The sequence below is a fragment of the Paecilomyces variotii genome (assembly GCF_004022145.1).
Source record: "Paecilomyces variotii strain CBS 101075 chromosome Unknown C8Q69scaffold_3, whole genome shotgun sequence".
NCBI lineage: Eukaryota > Fungi > Ascomycota > Eurotiomycetes > Eurotiales > Thermoascaceae > Paecilomyces > Paecilomyces variotii.
This window is the reverse complement of record NW_021167142.1, coordinates 680,008-700,645: the sequence shown is the minus strand read 5'-3', so window position 1 is coordinate 700,645 and position 20,638 is coordinate 680,008. Positions and strand designations below refer to the sequence as shown.

At 48.3% G+C, this 20,638-nt stretch overlaps 7 protein-coding genes across 7 annotated transcripts; 4 read left to right on the top strand and 3 right to left on the bottom strand.

The window, feature by feature from the left end:
• Positions 1–1,165: 1,165 nt before the first annotated feature.
• C8Q69DRAFT_399512 (hypothetical protein) lies at positions 1,166–4,256 on the top strand (the record flags this gene model as incomplete). The annotated part of the gene is made up of 10 exons (XM_028627857.1): positions 1,166–2,582; positions 2,667–2,754; positions 2,819–2,931; positions 3,143–3,190; positions 3,391–3,422; positions 3,502–3,590; positions 3,728–3,763; positions 3,856–3,909; positions 3,983–4,119; positions 4,201–4,256. Coding segments are annotated over 10 exons (2,070 nt in total), but the record flags the coding sequence as incomplete, so codon positions are not given.
• A 299-nt stretch (positions 4,257–4,555) lies between these two features.
• On the bottom strand, positions 4,556–6,284 carry C8Q69DRAFT_203905 (4-hydroxyphenylpyruvate dioxygenase). Its single transcript, XM_028626115.1, has 4 exons — positions 5,502–6,284; positions 5,388–5,447; positions 4,970–5,327; positions 4,556–4,906 (listed from the first exon to the last, which is right to left on the bottom strand). The coding sequence occupies exons 1-4, from the start codon at positions 6,158–6,160 to the stop codon at positions 4,772–4,774; spliced, it is 1,212 nt and encodes a 403-aa protein (XP_028486408.1). The 5' UTR covers positions 6,161–6,284; the 3' UTR covers positions 4,556–4,771.
• A 264-nt stretch (positions 6,285–6,548) lies between these two features.
• C8Q69DRAFT_461020 (putative homogentisate 1,2-dioxygenase) lies at positions 6,549–8,501 on the top strand. The gene is made up of 4 exons (XM_028630220.1): positions 6,549–6,933; positions 7,002–7,511; positions 7,578–8,240; positions 8,306–8,501. The coding sequence occupies exons 1-4, from the start codon at positions 6,866–6,868 to the stop codon at positions 8,427–8,429; spliced, it is 1,365 nt and encodes a 454-aa protein (XP_028486407.1). The 5' UTR covers positions 6,549–6,865; the 3' UTR covers positions 8,430–8,501.
• Positions 8,502–9,648, bottom strand: C8Q69DRAFT_461017 (hypothetical protein). The gene has a single exon (XM_028630219.1). The coding sequence runs from the start codon at positions 9,374–9,376 to the stop codon at positions 8,648–8,650; it is 729 nt and encodes a 242-aa protein (XP_028486406.1). The 5' UTR covers positions 9,377–9,648; the 3' UTR covers positions 8,502–8,647.
• Positions 9,649–9,793: 145 nt separating this feature from the next.
• On the top strand, positions 9,794–11,426 carry C8Q69DRAFT_461016 (fumarylacetoacetase). Its single transcript, XM_028630218.1, has one exon. It carries the CDS (start codon positions 9,942–9,944, stop codon positions 11,244–11,246), a length of 1,305 nt encoding a protein of 434 aa, XP_028486405.1. The 5' UTR covers positions 9,794–9,941; the 3' UTR covers positions 11,247–11,426.
• Position 11,427: 1 nt separating this feature from the next.
• On the bottom strand, positions 11,428–12,654 carry C8Q69DRAFT_461015 (maleylacetoacetate isomerase maia). Its single transcript, XM_028630217.1, has one exon. It carries the CDS (start codon positions 12,435–12,437, stop codon positions 11,763–11,765), a length of 675 nt encoding a protein of 224 aa, XP_028486404.1. The 5' UTR covers positions 12,438–12,654; the 3' UTR covers positions 11,428–11,762.
• A 1,448-nt stretch (positions 12,655–14,102) lies between these two features.
• On the top strand, positions 14,103–20,261 carry C8Q69DRAFT_505638 (ankyrin repeat-containing domain protein; the record flags this gene model as incomplete). The annotated part of the gene is made up of 3 exons (XM_028632726.1): positions 14,103–15,105; positions 15,192–15,999; positions 16,052–20,261. 3 exons carry the CDS (start codon positions 14,103–14,105, stop codon positions 20,259–20,261), a joined length of 6,021 nt encoding a protein of 2,006 aa, XP_028486403.1.
• Between the last annotated feature and the right edge of the window lie 377 nt (positions 20,262–20,638).

Sequence of the window (20,638 nt, the reverse complement as noted above, 5' to 3'; positions counted from 1 at the left end):
TCTTGATCGACGTTGCAGTTGCTATCTTTACGCATTCATCGTTACCAGTTCTGGCTGGAGCTGAACCTATCACTGACGGGGTTCGTAGTGTTGTACATGTACTTCGCCCGGGTGGCGCTGCAGCTCGAGGCTTCATAGATGGAATCCAGGTCACTTGACGGGGCGGCGCGACCCCAATCTGACGGTGAGATCCTTTTTCATCCTTTTGGATGTTGTTGTCTTTGTCATCTTGCTGCGTTCTCTATCTATCTTCCCCTGACGGTCAAACGATGTCCTCCTGTACACCCGCGTTCCAGCCCCGTGTCCAGACTGATTAGCCATGCGCCCATACCCTCCATCTTTATCCTTGTGCCCCAGTCATTGTTACCATTTCTTCCCTAGCTACTGCTGCCACAACATCGCAACATCGGTTCCGGCACTGATCGTCAGACGAGGCCCTGTTGCTCACTGCCTTGCCCCGATGCTGAGATGACTAGTCCCTGACTTCTGACATTCGCGGCCCGCAACCTTTTTGGTCACACGCTCACCATATCTTTATTTTGACATAGTCCAACCACCTTCAGCAGCTGCTGAGTTGGCAAGCGCTCAGCCTCAGGATACCGCTGCTGCACAACAGCAACGGGCAACCTATGGACGGCCGGCTCGTAAACAAGCGAGATGCCGGTTCTTCGGTACCAAGAGAGGTAGGTATCACTTTGGCCTCACATCAGCCTCATTGTCTCTGTCTCCAATGTTACCCGTATGTCATTGTTGCTTCTGCATGACTGTAATCCTGTTACGCCGTCTTGCTCAATACCACATGGCCGTAACGGTCTGACGGACGGGACTGTCTAAATTTCATACCGAGGATGGCGTAACTATCCGATTCTATTATTCTATCATCGCAGCTATACGCCCTTTTCATGTGACTATTCAGATTTTGTGACGTTGAGCTGACATCTGTCAAGGCTGCCGGGCCGGTGATGCATGTCCCTATCTTCATGAAGGCTCCGGTTCTGCCCGGAAAGATCGGCCTCTCGAGGGCTCTACGGCCCCCGGTGGACAAGAGGAGGTGAATCAAGCATCACAGCTTGCTGCATCTTCCGAGAAGGGAACTGCAATTGAAAATCGTACCAAGGCAGATTCATCAGCAGTTACGTTGCCAGAGCGTTCTGGCATACCCCGTTCCAAGGCTGTCCAGAAGCCAGTGTCAAAAGCAGAAAGAGAAAACCCTAGGGAGTTCCAGATCAACCAACTGAGACGCAGGTTTCGTCCAAAGGAACAAAATGATAGTTCTGGCACCTCTCTAGTCTTCGGAATGGCTCCTTCAGATCCTGATTTTCCCTTTGACATGGCAGAGCTGCAGTGTATTCTGCGCGTGCCGCTGTCATACCCTTCCAGCGGAAGGCCTACTCTGAAAGTTACAAATCCCGAGATGGACAGGGGGTTTCAAATCAATGTTGAGAAGGGGTTTGACGACCTAGTCGAGACATCTCTCACAAAGGACCACCAAGGAACTCTCCTGGGTTGGATGAACGCTCTTGATAGACAATTGGAACGCCTGCTTACTACTGAACGAGCACAAACCATTAAGATCATACCGAATGTCGGCAATAGAGAAAAGCCAAAATCTGCTGAAGTCACTGGCAACATCCCACAGAGGTCACCTAGACCGGTGGAGAGGACCTCCCGCGTGGAAGAACGGCCAACTGCTTGGCAATCTGCTATCAAAATGAGCAGAACGTATACAGCCGAAGAGAAGGCCGAAGCAGAGAAGAAGCGAAATGATGAGACGCGGCAGCTTGAGGCTCGTCTTCGCAGGCTCCCACTTTTTCGCAAGTCCTCTGACGGGCTATCGTTCACTATTCCCGCGCAGCCTAGCAAACCTAACCTGCTCCCTTTACCACTGCGATCCATCAAAACTATTCAACTCATTGTTCCTCAGTTATATCCTCTGGATCAAAGCCGCATCGAAGTACAGGGGACTGAAGGAACAGACGCCCGGTCACTGGAAACTGGATTTCAAAAATGGGCCCAAGAAAATCCTCATCTCAACCTAATGTCGCAAGTCAACTATCTTGTGCATAATATGCATGTTCTATTCAACAAAGCCGCGGAAGAGACGTCGAAATCTACCTCTGAATCTGTCCCTATGGCTTCTAATCCGATTCCTCCGTCCTTACCGGAGCCTTCGCCTACGGAACAGGCCCCTGTAAAAGAACTCGAAGGCCGTTCTCACGTCAAGATCATCCCGCGGCCTCCTGAATGGTCACTGCCAGACGCAGGCTCATCCTCCGGTAGTGAGACTTCGACCGACTATGATTCCGAGGATGCCTCGGCGACAGATGATGAGGAGGAAGGAGGAGCTTCTGTTCCGGAGGCTCCTGCGACGTCTACGAGTCGTGGCGTGGCTTTATCTTTGCCCTTCCTTGAGTTATACGGAATTGAAATATTGGAACTCAAGAACTTGAATATTACCGTGAAGTGCGAACGTTGCAAGGATACTATGGACGTGAAAAATGTGCGCGCGGCCAATGATCCTAGCGGTGCTTCTTCAGCGCGAGCCGAATCCTGCAAAAAGTGCTCTAATTATATGACAGTCGGTGAGAAACTCAAAAGACATGCTCAGTTTGTCGTGAAGACGGAAAGGACCTTATGTACTGATACTAAAATCCTATTTTTTCCAGGCTTCCGTCGAGAATTGATGCATGGTAGTTCAAATCGAGCCGGATATCTAGACCTAGAAGGATGTACTGTTGTGGACCTTCTTCCCAGGTAACTTCCGTGATTGATCTTGTCATTAATGATACAGAAGACCTGTGCTGACCATGCTGACCAGTAACTTTCTGCCAACCTGCTCCGAATGCTCTACCACCTTCCCGGGACCGGGCCCTGTGGCCGTTCGTGGAGAGAGTGCGATGGCCACATGTCGTGAATGCCATAGGAAAATGGGTGAGTGACTATACCTTTGCTGCACATGATGATGATGAATATGTGAATGAAACTGTGAGTCGGCTTGTTGTCTCTCATCATCAGCCGAGAATGGGGGCCAAAACAAGGATCAAAGAATTGCTAAATTACAATAATATGAACGCCTCGATGGAAAAACATTTTGGAGAAACAATGTAGAGATATCTCGCTAACACTTAATCGTTATCCACAGTCTTCAAAATCCCCGAGGTCAAATTCCTTGTGGTGGGCACTGCTGCAGGTAAGAGCCAGTCTCCTCGACCCCTTGCACTCAACACACATCCCCCTCCTTAAGGCCTACCCATCGCGTGACGAAGATGATTCGGCGAGGTCGAAATCTTTCTCCAGGGTCCGGTCTTTATTACCCCAGAATCCGCTAAGTTTCCCTATGCGGGTTACTGCTCTCAATTGATGACAGGGAATATCGCTGACTCTGTCCAGTGACAACCCGGCATGCACTGCCGCGGAAGAAGGTCCGTATTACTGCGATCTCCCTATGTGCTTTCGTCCGTACCTGCCGAGACTAGTGCTAATGCCGTTGTCTTCTTCTAGCGCAAGGAAGTTTTAGGGATAACCGCCGGTCAAGAACTCCCTCGCCGTGGTCGCTGCGACCACTACGCAAAGAGCTACCGTTGGTTCAGGTATGTTACCTCATTTGGTGGAGTTCTGTCGATCGACAATTATTCGGGGTGGCTTTACGGCTATGAAGAAGGGTCGATTGCCGTGCACATTTGCACCGCGATGATGATGGCTCCCCGGCTAACTTTATGGACAACAGATTCAGCTGTTGTGCCAAAGTCTTTCCGTGTGATAAGTAAGTTGTAGATATACCGTCCTCATGATACTTTATGCGCGCCCCACGTTCCAAAGCCACCTTGAGTGAAAATAATATTGACGGTCGTCCAGATGTCATGATGCAGCCGAGGACCATCCAAATGAACATGCCAATCGCATGATATGGTAAGTTCCATACGGTCATGCCCGATATACATTTGCTTCTTTGAACCCGCTAACCCGACGTTCTTTTGTACAGTGGGTTTTGTTCTCGGGAACAGATATATCGTCCAGAGGACTGCGGGATATGCCATTCCGTCCTCGTAGGTAAGGCAGGTAGCGGATTCTGGGAAGGCGGTAAGGGTACTAGAGACAGGGTTCGGATGAGTCGTAAAGGTTCGTATTATACCTTTTCATTAATCATACAACGCAGACACCATACGAAACAACATGAATGATAGCTAACGTCTTATCTAGATCCAAGGAAATACAAGCGCCGTGGGGGAACTGCAAATTCAACAAAGAAAAAGTGATGGTACCGTGTGCATATAAACGAAAAAAAAGCAGAAGTGTGCATCAACAAGGTTTACGTACTGGCATAGTGTATGATAGATAGAAAAGCATTATGAAATGGGAGGATGACATGCCAATACATATATAGATATGTCAAACCACAACTATCGGATCTCGACAATCTCGAGTAGATTTACTATCAAACTAGATGGCAATTTCAAATCAACATGATTTTCTTCCTCGATCCATCATCTTTAGAATAAAAGATAGACCGTGGGATATCATGTCTTGCTAGAGAATATGAAAGCAATTTGGTGTGCTTTCACAACTGAGGCCATCTGTATCTATACAAATAGGAAGTTATTTCTATGCTTCCTGAAGAAGCCGTGATAAGTCATGATATTAATGCCATCAACAGTACTCGTTCATCGTGGCCAGGATATTAGGAAATACAACGCTGAACGGCGACACACAGAGCAACCGAAATGCGGTAACGAGGCAACTTGAATCCAGAATCAGCGAGCAGTTTTTGACCTCACACGAGGTTTCCGCGCAGCTCCTGCTCCCTTTCAATAGCTTCGAACAGAGACTTGAAGTTCCCTGCTCCGAAGCCGGAGAAGTTGTTCCTTTGAATAATCTCAATGAACACGGTGGGACGATCCATCAGATGCTATAGTCATATTTAGGATTTGCTCGCTGTGAAAGTCTTATGGTTCAGGATACAAGTACTTACCTTTGTGAAAAGCTGCAATAGATAACCTCCCTCATCAAAGTCAATAAGGATATCCAGACTTCTGAGAGTCTCAAAGTCCTCTTCCAGGACCATGCCCGACTTCTTCAATCGGATCTTCATGTCTTCATAGTATGTATCGGGGACTTTGATAAACTCAACGCCGCGTGCTTTCAGGTTGGTGATGTCGCGGATGATGTTGTCCGTGCGGAGAGCGATGTGTTGGACTCCGGCACCGTTGTAGAAATCGACGTACTCTTCAATCTGGGATTGCTTCTTGCCCTTGGCGGGTTCATTGATGGGCATTTTGACGACGTCATTGGGAGATGCCATGACGATACTTTTAAGGGCGGAGTAGTCACTTTGAATTATTAGCTGATGTTCCAGTACGTGTGTTTTCTGAAATATGGTAGATGCTTACGTGCAGATATCCTTATCATCAACGGACCAGAAGCGGTGGAAGCCCAGAGCCTTTTCGTAACTGTAAACTTGTCAGTTTAATACAAGATAGGATTGGTTCTAACACGATACTCACTATTCGCAGACCTTGTCCATCTCATCCCAATCCTGGTTACCAACGCAGTGATCAATCACACGCAGACCAACTTCAGGAAGAAGGCTCGCAATCGGATCTTTTGCGCCATTCTCAATGCGGTATCCGGGAAGAAAACCCCCCTTATACGACTTCCTCTCGACGAGAGTATGCGTCGTCTCGCCATATGTCTGAATCGTAGCAACTTTGACTTGACCATTCTCATCCTCAAGCACCTTAGGATGCGACACGATCTTAGCTCCGTTCTTTACGGCGGCGTTAAAGACAGCATCGACGGAATCGACCTCGAAAGCAACATCTTTGACGGCATCCCCGTGCTTTTCCAGATGAGTATGGATCTCCTTGAGGAGTTCCTGCTCCTCTTGGCTGAAACGGTCGATTTGATCTAGCGATCGCAGGGGAGATGAGAGAATGAATGTGATATCGCCATTTCGGATAACGTGGGAGCAGACGCTTCTGCAACCAGTTTCAAGTCCGCGGTATGCGATGCGCTCAAAGCCCATACGGGTCACGTAGTAGGAAGCGGCCTGCTTTGCGTTTCCCACGTACCAGTGGACATGGTCATATCCGCGATAGCTGCTGAGACTGGAAGACTCGCTAGGCGACGAGGAGGAAGGGGGTAAGATGGCTGATGGTGCCATAATTGAGTGTCAAAAGTATATGTTTAGTTTGTATAGAATATTCAATTGAGACTAAACCGTCGAACAGTTGATCACCGATGTCTGCAAGGCCACTTCTCAACAAGAGACGATAACTCAGGTTTTTAAACATCCTCCATTTCAATATCGAAAATGATTACATTACGCACTCTGCGGTTGGAACAGGGAATTCTCATTTCATCATAGTGGTAAGCCTCTCAGCACAGCGTATAGGGAAATTATCCGCCCATCTAGATAGCGGCAAGCGTCGGAGGCGGCTTTTCGCGGATATTTCCTAGCCTGCTGATCTTCTTAACGAACAAAGAAAATCCATGGCTTCTAGATTGACCCTTTTTGCTCATTTTCTGGGATTCTTCGGTTGTCGACGGATATTTTGCATAGCGGAAGGCCAGCCCCGGATTCCGCTGTTGTCCGCGGTCAGATTTCCGCCTTATTCCGCGTTCCCCGCACTTCTTCCCCGGATCGTCTGGGGTGAGGTCGTTGGGAGTGGTAGAGGGAGTGATGGAGACGGCTTGATTTAGAGATAAGGGTCTTCTTCGACTTCTTTGCTAGGGTAGTTGGTATACCAGAAGGGAGAGCTTTGGTCAACGCCCTTCGTTATAAGGATATATGTTTTGAGAAGCGAGCAGCTGTCAACAAGCGCTGAACTATACAATCCCAAACAGTCTAAAACAGGAAACAGACAACATGCCGGCCACCAATTTCTCAACACCCGATCCATATAAGTATAATAACGGTTTCGGGTCATATCATGAGTATGTCTGAACTCTGTACAGCTTACATCCTAACTACATGTCCATTTCAATTGCTGACGATCAATTAGATCCGAGGCTGTGGAAGGTGCTCTGCCAGTAGGCCAGAATTCACCCCAGAAGGCCCCATATGGGCTGTACACAGAAAAGCTCTCCGGAACTGCTTTCACGGCTCCCCGCCATGAAAACAAGCAGACATGGGTCTATCGGATCTTGCCCGCTGCGGCGCATGAGAACTTTCAGGCCGTAGACGCGGATACGTACCACACCCATATGACTACGGAAACTGGCAAGCTTCATCAGATTCCAAACCAACTGCGATGGGATCCATTTGATATCGACGAGACGGTTGACTGGGTGCATGGACTTCACCTCGTTGCTGGCGCTGGTGACCCCACGATGAAGAGCGGACTGGGAATTCTCTGCTATGCGGCAGGAAAGGATATGGGCGACGAGGCATTTTACTCTGCAGATGGTGATTTCCTGATTGTGCCACAGCATGGTGTTTTAGATATCCAGACTGAGCTTGGAAAGATTCTGGTTCGTCCGAATGAGATTTGTGTTATTCCAAGAGGAGTGAGGTAAGAGATGGACCTCCTTTTCCTGTTTCGCGGGGGTGGTTGTGATGGACGCTGATTAGACCTAAGATACCGCGTCAAGCTTCCCAATGGCCCTGTTAGAGGCTACATTTGTGAACTCTACCAAGGCCATTACCAATTGCCTGAGCTGGGCCCTGTTGGGTCCAATTGTCTCGCCAACACGCGTGACTTCCAAGCTCCTGTTGCAGCCTTTGATGATGACGAAGAGAACCCGAATGCACCCAAGGAATACCGCATCCTGAGCAAATTCAACAACTCCCTCTTTTCTGCCCGACAGGACCACACTCCCTTCGACGTCGTCGCCTGGCACGGTAACTACTACCCTTACAAGTACGACCTCGGCCGCTTCAACCCCGTCGGATCCATCTCCTTCGACCACCCTGATCCATCCATATTTACCGTCCTCACTGGACCATCTGACCATGTCGGAACCGCCATTGCTGACTTTGTCATCTTCCCGCCCCGCTGGCTCGTGGCCGAGAACACGTTTCGTCCCCCGTGGTACCATCGTAATATCATGTCTGAGTTCATGGGCTTGATTTCAGGTGATTATGATGCCAAGACTGGTGGTGGTTTCAAGCCGGCCGGAGCCAGTCTGCATAATATCATGAGCGCACATGGTCCGGATATGGATGCGTTTGAGAAGGCGAGTAATGCAGAGCTGAAACCGCAGAAGATTGGAGAGGGAAGCTTGGCATTTATGTTTGAGAGGTGAGTTGATATCCGTGTCTGCGTTACCATACTGGAGTGGAATGGTTGGCTGATGTGGGACATAGCTGTCTGATGGTTGGTGTTTCCGAATGGGGTCTCAAGACATGCAAGAAGGTCCAGAAGAAGTATAACGAGGAGAGCTGGCAGCCACTCAAGAGACATTTCAAGAATCCGAAGAAGAGCACTTAAGTATCTAACCAGTTTTCTGTAAGTTCCCTTGCAGGAGCGATATAGCCAGGATGTGAAGTATGAAATTATGTGTATGTATTTCATCGATGAATCAATCTACCAAGTATCTTGAATCATCGTTAACTGTATACGCAAATGGCTTTCCTGTAATATCACTCACGTAAAGAACGCCATGGCTCCATGCCAACCGAAACCCTAGGCTATTAGACTCGTACTTCTCAGACTCCTTGAATCTCCTTCCTCATGGCCTCCTTCACAATTGCACCACACATCTTTGCATACGGATTCGTCTGCACAGCCAACTGCTGCGCAATTCTGTTCCCATACCGACCTCCCAGAAAGAAATCCCGACTAGCCATCTCCTCTAGTTGATCCTTCTCCAATCCACGTAGGCGGTCTGGACCACCATCAGACCCCCCCTGTCTCACTCTCGCTGCCTTCAATAACATATAACCACGATGCGTGTGCGCATCAGCCAGAATCCGAGCTTGTAGAGGAGAGACCGGATCCGCAGGTGATCGCGGCGTCGCGAGCGAGATAGCCTGGCCTAAATCCGAGAAGATGCGAGATGAGATATCCGCATTTTCAGGCAAAAACAGGGCATCTTCGTCGCCAAGGTCAAAAAGCATACGCAGAGCTTGGGCCCGATTCATGTATGCGGATGGATATGAAGGGTGTTTTGTAATGAGGGTATCGAGTTCCGTAATGATAGACTGGACTGTGTCGCGGGAGGGATTGGGAGATTGTAGACGGCGGATTAGTTCGCGCTCGTGGTTTCTTAGCGATTCGAGCTCCTGTGATGAGATTCCTGGAAGGGAGGAGAGCGTCGAGTCGATTTTCACTGCGGAAGATGGTGCGGATTCAGCATCGAAGAGAGCTTGGAGGACCGCAGAGTCGTTGGAGGATAGACAGGGTTGTGTGGGATGGACGTCTGTTGCGGAGGACATGGCGGTCTTTGGAGCTTTTGTTCGAGATTTCCTGGATGATGCAGTTGATCTTATTCTTAAGTGTATATAAATGGAACTATGAGGATTGTGTTAGTTTAGGTATTCTGAGAATGTGAGAGAGCTGTTCTAGAGCTAGTCAGGAAGATAACAAAGTCCCGTGAAGACGGATCATTGTATCATCCATCCCTAGCTGCCAAGTCTCATCCGTGGATAACCTGTTTCAAATATCCGCTTCTTTCCATGCGATACAGTGAGACTCTGATAGAAGATGACGATGGTGGTTGTCTCCGGATGGAAATAGCCGGCGATAAGCGCGGGCGGTTTGTTTCCGCGATGGACCCCCGCCTTTCCCGTTTGGGACGCGGAGAGACAGCGGAAATGAACGAGAACTCGCGGGGATCTGGATAATGGCGTGTTTGAGGATAAGGGGGAGCTTACGGTACGATTTAGAAAGAGAGACTCCATATTTGGTGTTTTTCTTAATATCATCAACCTGGATGGACTTGGATAGCCAGCGAGATCTTCATCGAATCTACCCAACATATCCTCCACAGTGAATAGATTGATGAGGATGGCAGCCTCGTGGCTCAATTTTCCCAGGGACTCTCCCTTCTCTCTGGCTAATATCCCATTTGGTATCATATCGACTAAGACGACAACTTCTCCAGTGCCTGCTGTGGCCATTGGTGACCATGCGCTGAACCTGTCCGCTTTCGCTGCGTCAGGCGGTTTCTCACAGCTGCCGTCAATCCAACAACATCTGGACGTCTTCAACAAGCCTACATTGAACGCTTTTGCCGCCTTGGGCCGTCCCATTCATCGTGCTGTACGAGAATATATCCAGGCTGTCTTCCAGGCGGATACCCCCTATCCTCAGGTCCTGAAGGAGAATGCAGCTGTGCAGAAGGAGTCGCTGGTGCTCCGATCAGAAGTTACCAACCATGTTCCCATGCAGATTGGAGACTACACAGACTTCTACGCTGGTCTGAACCATGCTTACAACGTGGGTGTTCTGTTCCGTGGCCCGGACAATGCCCTGCAGCCAAACTATAAGCATCTCCCAGTCGGATACCACGGTCGAGCATCCTCCATCGTTCCATCTGGAACACCTATTCGCCGACCAAATGGTCAGATTCTCGCCAACCCAGCAGCAGACCCCAAGGTTCCTACCTTCTCCCCATGCAAGCGTCTCGACATTGAGCTGGAGCTAGCAGCATTCGTCTCCAAGCCCAACAATCTGGGCGAGCCCGTCCCAATCGATCAGGCAGAGGACCATATCTTTGGATTAGTTCTGATGAACGACTGGTCCGCCCGTGACATCCAGGCCTGGGAGTACGTTCCATTGGGACCCTTCAATGCGAAGAATTTCGCCACCACTATCACACCCTGGGTCGTCCTCCTTGATGCCCTCGAGCCATTCCGTGCTCCTGGCCTTGAGCCCGGAAACAGGGAATCCCTCCTACCGTATCTGCGGGAGAAGCGTGCCGCTAATGCTTACGATATCCGTCTGGAATTCGAATTAAAGAATGCCGGCGGAAAGCCCACGCTCATTTCTAAAACCAATGCCACCAACCTGTTGTACTCGTTTCCTCAGATGCTCGCCCACCACACCATCACGGGCTGTAACATGAACCCGGGAGATCTGCTTGGAAGCGGCACAATCTCTGGTACAGAGCCTCGAACTCAAGGCAGTCTGTTGGAACAGACCAATGGGGGCAAGCAGCCTATCAAGCTGGCCGATGGCTCAGAACGTATTTTCTTACAAGACGGTGATGAGGTAACTCTGCGTGGTATCTGTGGAGAGGAGGGTAGCTATGTTGGGTTCGGGGACTGTGTTGGAACGGTTTTGCCAGCAATCAATATCGCCTAGGGGTGGGTGATAGAATAGGGCGATTGATATAACATGATTCATGATTCATGATTCTTCGTCATAGTTTATGTGTATTGTAGACACCATGAATAGGCTGTGATTTGTCCTCTTACTATCTAAGGATTCGAAATTCATAAGTAATGAGACCGTAGAAAATCAAATTTAATAATTAAAATAAAATCCTACATATAGTTTTATCAGTTGCCAGTAAAGATGAAACAGATTCCTCGATATAATTTAGACCACGTTCAAGATATGTCGGCATATAAAGCGAACGCCAGGTGATCTGTCAATCCTCCGTTTGCGACAGATTCTTTGAATCCTGATTATACTGGATTACTACTAGATTACTAGGTTACTAGGATCTAGATTCTTTGTCTGCTAGAGATAAACATGGGATCAAATTCCCCCTAGATCTAGATTCAAGCAAGCAATTCAGATTCTGCTTCTGTGCTAAAGGATTCGACAAGATACAACTAATAAAAGCCTCAGAATCAGTATCGCATCATATACCTCCTACACCCTAAACTCCTCCGGCGTATCTCCCTGCTTTCTCCAATGTGCCTTCTGCACCGCCTCCTCTTTCTCCATTGCATCCAACACCCTCTTAATCGTCGCATAACTCGCAACATCCACATTCACCCTCTCCGCAGCCCAGCACGCAGGGACGAGACATACATCCGCCATAGTGATCCGGTCACCTACACTGAACTTTCCTGCGCTCTTGGCCGCAATGGCTTCATAAGCGCTGAATCCTGCCTCGACCAGCTCCTTTGACCACACAGCTCCGTCGCCACCAAGCGCTCGAACGCGTTGCTGGATACGTAAGTTCGTCACGGGTTGCACGTCGCATGCGATGATGTTCACGAGAGTGCGAACTGTAGCTCGCGCCTGCGGATCTGAAGCTGGAGGGAGGAGAGAGGGCGTCGGGTGCGTCTCTTCGAGGTATTCTAGTGCGGAGATGGACTGGGGAATGGCGAAGGAAGATGTCTTGTCCTTATGAACGACTAGGACGGGAACGAGACCAAGTGGGTTCAGGGCCCGGTGGGATTCAGAGGATTGTTGGCCTTTGAGCAGGTTCACGGGAATGGAGTTGTATGGTATGGACTTGAGGTTTAAGGCGATGCGGAGCCGGGCGGAGCAGGAGGAGCGGAAGTATGTGTGTAGGTCGTAAGTGGTTTCTTCAGACATAGCTGTTCACTGGTCTGTTGGTTAAGTAGGGAGAATTCTTCTTTTTGGTTTTTAGTGTGGACATAAAGTGCTCGTGGAAGTGCTGTCGATGGGTATGGAGTAATAGCGGGTATAAAGAATGGAGGGCAATTCTGTGCTGTAGAAGAATGGTATATTCTAACAGTACTTCCAACTAAAACACTTAGTCATATGCTCGTATATTTACTAGTTATTTAGGAGATGGATGATCCTATTTCTCTACACACCACACCCTTCGGTTTGTATATACATTCTCGGGTGAAACGGCCGCTTGTTCCTGAGCGGAAACTTTCCGAACCAGCAATAGAGACAACTTCCCCGCAATTTTCTCAACTGGTTCTAAACATTCCGTGCCTGGCCATCTACTTTCCGCTGCTTTCCGGAACGAATTCACTGAACTTAGTTTAGTTGAAGGATCATGGGATTTTGCTACCTTGGACGGAAAAAGTACTACTGACCTCAAACAGAATAAAAACGTTCTAACCGTCCAGGACCTTGTCAAGCAGCTCTGCGTCCTTTAAAAGCTGTCTGTCTTCTAATCTGGGACCAACCACTGCAAAAGCTGTAGAACACCCGCCTCCGGAACATATAATCGACTATTATGCGTATCGCCTACCGGACAACTGTCCATATAGGCCAGGCATGCTGTTGGACTTGGAGCACGGAAGGCCGATGGAACTCGAAGTCGTACTTGGTAATCCCCTGTAAAGGGCCAAGGAATATAACATCCCAATACCTATCCTGAGCACTCTCTATGAACTCTTGAAATCGGAGCAATGGGAAGTCAATCGGAAAATCCAGCTGTTTGATAGACCCTTGGCTACTGAATTAACACATAAAGACATTATGGCTTTGTATGGAATTGTTTCTTTTACCTTTTTGCTTGTAGGACCACTGGCAATTACTCTAACATAACTGGGTTCGAAGGTACATGGTGCTCTGTCTTAAAATTAGGTACCTAGGACCTGTGAATTGCCTGTTACGGTTAGTTTTACCCTTTTATGGAAAATCATACTATTAGCGCCGGCGTGGCCCCTGAAAACTTAATAGCCCATTTCAGAACTGCGAAACAGCAACAACCGCAAGGCTGAATTGACGCTGACAATAATTTTACCGCCATCTTGCGTTTGTCATATTGCGTAGTTGAAACAGATGCCTGTTGGTAGCTAGTTGCCTAACAATCTCAAAATTCCACTTATCTAGTAATTATACACAATGTGATTTGTCCGATCAACAAGCACAGCCCAGCAGGTTTCACCCGGGGTGAAATTAAAATGACAGGGAGGCAATCTGAACACTAGCGCCGAATGAGTAGATCTGTTTTTCCCTAGCCATTGAGGATGTAACACATTGCCCAGCTACGCTCAAGATCTACCTACGATGATACATTATTGGCGGTCTACGTAGACGCAGGCCAAAGCCTTACTCTGCCTTGCCCTGCCTTGCCCTGGCCCCCAATAAGGTACTTACGCGGCTTGTGGCAAGATAGGCAACTACGCGATTCGAGGATATAAAACAGTAAGCGAGATCAATTCTTTTCTTCAACTGCGCCTATTCATAAACGACATCAAAATCGAGGAGATCGACCCAGATCATGAGCAACTTGAGGCGCTCGGCCTTGCAATTTGCCTCGCCAACGTGCCTGCCATGACAAATACCCAGCAGTCTCCCTACGCAAACGATGAATATACCGTGGGATGGATCTGCGCTTTGCCGCCCGAGTTTGCAGCGGCCAAGGGAATGTTGGACGAGGAGCACGGAGAACCACAGACTCTACAAGCCAGTGCCGATGACAATCCATACTTCTTGGGGTCGATAGGCAAGTTCAAGGTTGTGATAGCTTGTCTACCCCTGCACCAGATTGGCCCTGCATCTGCGGCATCTGCCGCGAAAGAAATGCTCTTCACCTTCCCTAAGATCCGTGTCGGGCTGCTTGTTGGTATCGGTGCGGGCATCCCGGATGACGACGATGATGATCCAGAAATTCATCTTGGCGACATCGTTATTAGCAGCAGCCCTAAAAGTGGAGGGGTTGTTGTTTATGATTTTGGGAAACAGCTCTCTGACGGGTCTTTCGAGAGTCTTTCCGTGTTGAATCGCCCGCCGAGATCTCTAGCCTCTGGTCTTACAAAACTCCAAGCTGAGCATGACATGAATGGCAACAAGGTAGTACACTATATCGAACAAATGCTGGATAAATACCCTAATATGCGGAACAACGGGTACACTTATCCTGGCCGGTCGCTTGATCGACTATTTCAACCCAACTATCCGCACATTGGTGGCAGGACCTGCAAGAAATGTGAAGAGTCCGGGCAGGTTGACCGAGACGAACGCCAGGATGATGCACCAAGAATTCATTACGGCACTATAGCGTCTGGAAGCATGGTGGTTAAAGATCCAGTCAAACGCGATAAGATCAGAGAAAAACATGGAGCAATTTGCCTAGAGATGGAAGCAGCAGGCTTGATGAATATCTTTCCCTGTATTGTGATACGTGGGATCTCAGACTATGCGGATTCCCATAAGAACGATGGCTGGCAAAAGTATGCCGCCGCAGCCGCCGCAGCATGCGCTAAAGAGTTCCTGAGTTGTGTGCAGTCGAAGATTATTGATGGGGAGCCTGCAGCGAAGGACCTTTTGAACCAAGGTTAGTTCAGATTCGTGAAAACACTCATGATAGCATACCTTAGATAGGTATTCTACAAAAGTTCTAAATATACATTGGAATTCTAGTTCGTGACGAAGTCGTAAAGGCCAGCAAATTTGTATCAACAGAGCAGACGCGGCAAATCCTTGAATGGCTCACGCCTTTGAATTTCGACGATATCCAGAACGACCTACTTGGCCGCAGGCAAGAGGGAACAGGCCTTTGGCTTCTAAACTCAGAGGAATTCACGCAGTGGATGAGTCAACCAAAGCAAACTTTGTTTTGCCCTGGTATCCCAGGAGCCGGGAAAACAATCATGTCCTCTATCGTGGTTGAGCACCTGAAAGGCAAATCACAGGAAAACCCCGAGATTCAGACTTGCTGCATATTCTGTAGCTTTCAGCCGAATCACCAGCAAAGAATCCTTGATCTTCTCCTTAGCTTTCTAAGACAACTCGCAGTCAAGGGCTCCGCTCTCTTACAAAACATAGAAGACATGCATACCCGTCATATTCAACGCAAAACGCGCCCTACTTTCACCGAAGTTCAATCCGAACTCGTCAGAACAGCGAACTGTTATGAAATGATTTTCATTGTGATTGATGCTCTCGATGAGTATTGTTCTTCGAACTCAGAGGAGCTACACAAATTTCTCTCGACGCTATTCAATCTTCAAAAGGACGCCCCTATCAATATTCTCGCGACTTCTCGGTTCAATTCCGGAATCATGTCAAGATTTGAAAGGTGCCCCCAAAAAGAGATACGGGCACAAGAAGACGATATCCAGATATACTTAAACGGCAGAATACCTAGTCTGCTTGAGAAGAAAATTTCACTTTTCCCCAGTTGTCAAGATGACGTGCGCCGAGAGGTGTTGAAGAGTGCAGACGGAATGTATGTGTGGATGATTCAAGATGATCACTAGTCCCTAATAACTTTGCCTTAGGTTCCTCCTCGCCAAACTTCACATGGATAACTTAATGGGTCATATCACTGTCGGGGAGCTTGAAGAAGCTCTGATTAATTTACCACATGGTGAGACCAAGCTGGAGCTAACCTACCACGAGACCATCAAGAGGATCAAGTCTCAGCATTACAGCCGCTATCAGAAGGCCTTGCAGATTCTGTCATGGTTAACGTATTGCAGAAGAGTTCTCTTTGCACAGGAGCTTCAGCATGCCCTTGCCACTAGACCTGGGGATAAGGACCTGGATCGAAGATTCCTGCCTGAACTCGATATTATCGACTCACTCTGCGCAGGTTTAGTCGTCTTTGATCAAAGAAGTGGCATCATTCGCTTAGCTCACTACACGACAAAGGAGTACCTCATAGATCATCCGGATCTCCAAAATTCTGAGACAGAAATCACACAGACATGTATTACTTATTTATCGTTTAGTTGTTTCTCAAGTGGGCGATCATCAAGCACATATGACTACACTTTTCGACAAAAAGAGTATCCCCTTCATCACTATTCTGCCCAGAATTGGGCTTTACATGCATCTCAGGCTCTGGCTAGCTCTCTAGAGCAAGCAGAAAAACTGACCGACTTTATTCTTGAATTTCTAGACAAAAAGTCAAATATGCAAGCGGCTGGGCAGGTGATGCTTGATCGTTTTCCACACCGGCTGACAAAGGTGCACCTGGCGGCCTACGGTGGGCTTTCCATCATGATTTCAAAATACATCAGCTCAGACGAAGATGTGGATGCTCGGGATTCCAATGATATGACGCCATTGGCATACGCGGCACAGAACGGCCATCTTCAAGCGATAAAACTTCTACTTCGGTCAAATCGTGTGCACCCTGATGTCCGGAACAATTGTGGCCAAACACCGTTGATATTAGCAGCTTGTGGTGGTCACAAAGAGGTCATTGAAGTTCTGCTACGATATGGCGCATGTCCGGACACCAAAGACAAACGTGGCTATGACCCTCTAAGTGAAGCTGCTCGGACTGGCAGAGTTGATATCATGAAAATCTTGCTTGATAAGGGTGTTCCAATTGACTACATTTGCGAAGCCCAAATGTGCGGGCCCCTGATCGAGCGCAATACCCCTCTCATGCTGTCTCGGCGCTCCAACAACAGACAGGCTATGTGGCTTCTGCTAGACAAAGGTGCCGATCTTGATTTTCCAACTGGGACAGGAGACACACTTCTAACACAAGCGATACGGGATGGTGATCAAGAGCTGGTAGATTATTTTCTGAAAAGAGGGTTTTTTGTTGATTTCGTCGATAGGTCAGGATATACTCCACTTCATTACGCTGTGAGACGCGGACATGGCACCATAGTCAAGAGCTTTCTCAATGCTGGGTGTGATGTCGATCTTCAATTTTACCGGGAAACTTGTCTGATGACTGCAATCGAGCATGGCCACGGGGATATTGCAGCCCAGTTACTTGAACATGGAGCAAATCTGAACCTGCAGAATCAAAGACTCGAAACAGCTCTGTTCTACGCTGTGAGGGCAAGCAATGCAGATATGGTTGAAACCTTATTAGAGCATGGCGCGAGTCCAAACGTGCGGAACTCGCAAGAGGAAACACCACTTTTTACCTCGGCCACAGCAGGTGACGAGGCAATCTTGAGATGCCTCCTTAGCAAAGGGGCAGACCCGCTAATCCGAAATAATCACCAGCAGACTGCTCTATTTTTGGCCGCAGATTACGGGCATACGTCGATTGTCGGGTGCTTGATTGACGTGGGCCTGGATGTCAACGACCAAGATGATAGAGGAAATACTGCAATTTTTCACTCTGCTCGAAGTGGCAAGACAGATACAATGAAGATATTATTGGAAAATGGCGCTGACGTCCACCACCGTAATGTACTTGGCGAAACAGCGCTCTTTTATGCAGCCAGAAATGGAAAATTGGAAATCTGTGAGATTCTGATACAAAATCATGCTGAGCTTGACGCAAGAAACCTTCTTATGGAGACGCCATTGGTACATGCTGCAAGTGGTCCCTACATTCGTCCACTTGAATCGGGAGCTCTAGATTATAGCCAAGTAGTCAGACTTTTCATTCAGAACGGGGCTGATCCCAACCCTTCCTATGACTTGGAGAGTGATGTTCAACATCCTGAGGCATGGAAAGTTCTGCTTTCTCCCAGAATTTCCTCTCTACGCAAGGAATACTCTGAGTCTCGTTTACGTTTATGTGAGGCAGCTCGCCAGATATGGGATTCACGGATCAAAAGCTACAGCGATGATCAGGTTCTGGACTTCCTTCACAGGGTTCTACCCCCGAAATCTCCTTTTCACGGGGTAAATCGCAGAAAAGAAAGCACAGCGCCGCTTCTGTTTGCCATCCGGGGCGGCAACGCTGAGCTAGCCAAAATCTTTCTTAGATGCGGGCAACGCATTGATAGTTTGACCGAACCTGTGCAGGAAATCCTACGTCGAGCAGTCGATTCAGGCCATCGCAGTATTGTGGAGCTTGTGCTGAAAGAGGAGCCCGATGAAGATGTGGATATTCCGTCACTGGTATTGCACGCAGCAGAAAAAAAATACACTGGCCTGTTTAATCCTCTCATGACGGAGCAGGAGGTCAATTTGAAAACCGCAAACATGGATCTTCCGTCACTGGTATTGCACGCAGAGAGGAAACACACTGATCTGTTTAAGTTCCTCATGACGGAGCAGAAGGTCAATCCGAAAACGGCAAATGTGGATATTCCATCACTGGTATTGCGCGTAGCAGAAATGGGAAACACTGGCATGTTGAAGTATCTCATAAAGGAGCAGGAAGTTAATTTGCAAACTGCAAGCGAAGTACTCCTCCTTGCGGCTCATGGTGGAAAGACTGAAGTTGTGAGATTCCTCTTGGAGAATGGAGCAAAGCCAACATTTGTGACTCGGAATGCTCAATCAGCGCTGCATGGTGCTGTCTTGAAAAATGCTACCGAATTGGTGGAGCTTTTACTGCAACAAGAGATAAATATCGACGCCCGAGACAAACACGGTCGAACCCCCTTGTTTTATGCTGTACAACGGTGCCGAACGCCTATAGTCCAGATGTTGCTTGAGGCAGGTGCGGACTCAAACATATCTGAGGATGACTTCACAGAACCAATCTTGTACGACACCAACGACCAACGGCGTATTTTCAGTGATCTGAATACACGCAATTCCGAAAATCTTTTTGGGGGTCTGACACCACTGTTTTTTGCCGCTGGTAACGGAAATGATGTTACTGTCAAACTGCTGTTGAGTCACGGTGCCATCCCAGACGTGCAAGACAGATTTGGAGAGAGGCCCATTAATTGGGCAGCAGCGCGAGGGTTCGAAGCGATTGTGAAGATGCTCCTCGACAGTGGAGCGAATGCAAACCAACTGGATCATCCTAGCCAGTCGCCCCTTTTATGGGCTTTAGGAGTATACAACCATGATTTCTCGAAAAAGCTCTATAGGGGCCGGAGCCCTCTGAGGGGGAATCACTTTGCATTCGGGGACGCAGAAGCAGTATTAGATCTGCTGCTAAAAAATGGTGCAGATCCCAATGTTATTGATGAAGATGGGCGGACACCACTTTATTTGTCAGTAAAGCTTGGCTTGAACTCGAAGGCCTTGGTTCGCTCATTTTTGCGTGCAGGCTGCGACCCCAACAGGAAAGATAAATATGGACGAACCCCACTGATGGGAGCAACTGTTCGGGGAATGACCAAATTCGTGACAGCACTCCTTGAAGCCCCAAATCTTGACCGAGATGCGACTGATAATTTCGGTCGCACGGCGCTGCTGGAAGCTACTGCGAGGAATAAGCCGCTCATTCGAGACATCCTGCTCCAGCCAAGCGCAGAAACCCAAATGGCGCATCCTTCAACTTCGTTGGATGAGCAGATCAGCTATCCTGGCCACCTTTGTGGTATTTGCGGAGTGCACGAGTGGCGAGATCTCGCCTACCATTGCTCAATATGCGACGAGGGCCATTTTGATATGTGTGAGGAGTGCAAGAAATGGGGTGCGACATGTTTAGATGCCACACACGAGATGACCAGAAGATTTGATATAGTCGGGGGTCGAGCGTCTGACATTGGAATCTACATTCTTTCTGAAGCGGAGCTCGCTGAGCTTGGAGGAGCCAGAAAGGCGCAGGAGAAACCCGACAGGATGTCTGCCTATAGGCAGGCTCCGAAATTTTTTCAATGATGTGGGATTCTTAGGCTGTTTGGAGGTGACGATTGCGAAAACGATTTTTTGCCCCCTGCTTCTAGCTTTGCAGTATACTTGTTTCTGATAGCAAGTGGTGATTTAGAGTCCCCACTGAAGTTGCTACGGCCCAGGCTTTCCATTACGGCGAGGGTCTGATGCTCTTTGAGCAGAATTTAAAGAGCTTTGGTATCCTGATATAGCTAATAAGTTCGGCGTGTACTCCTCTCTCATTGCTTTCTCGAGGGCTACGTGAATCAATACATAACCCGCAGATGACCCCCCAAAAGGCAATTCCAGGTCATCTAATGACTGCCAAGTTTGCGACCATATCTTTTCTAAGTCTATTGTGGACATGAGTAGTTGGATGGTGATTG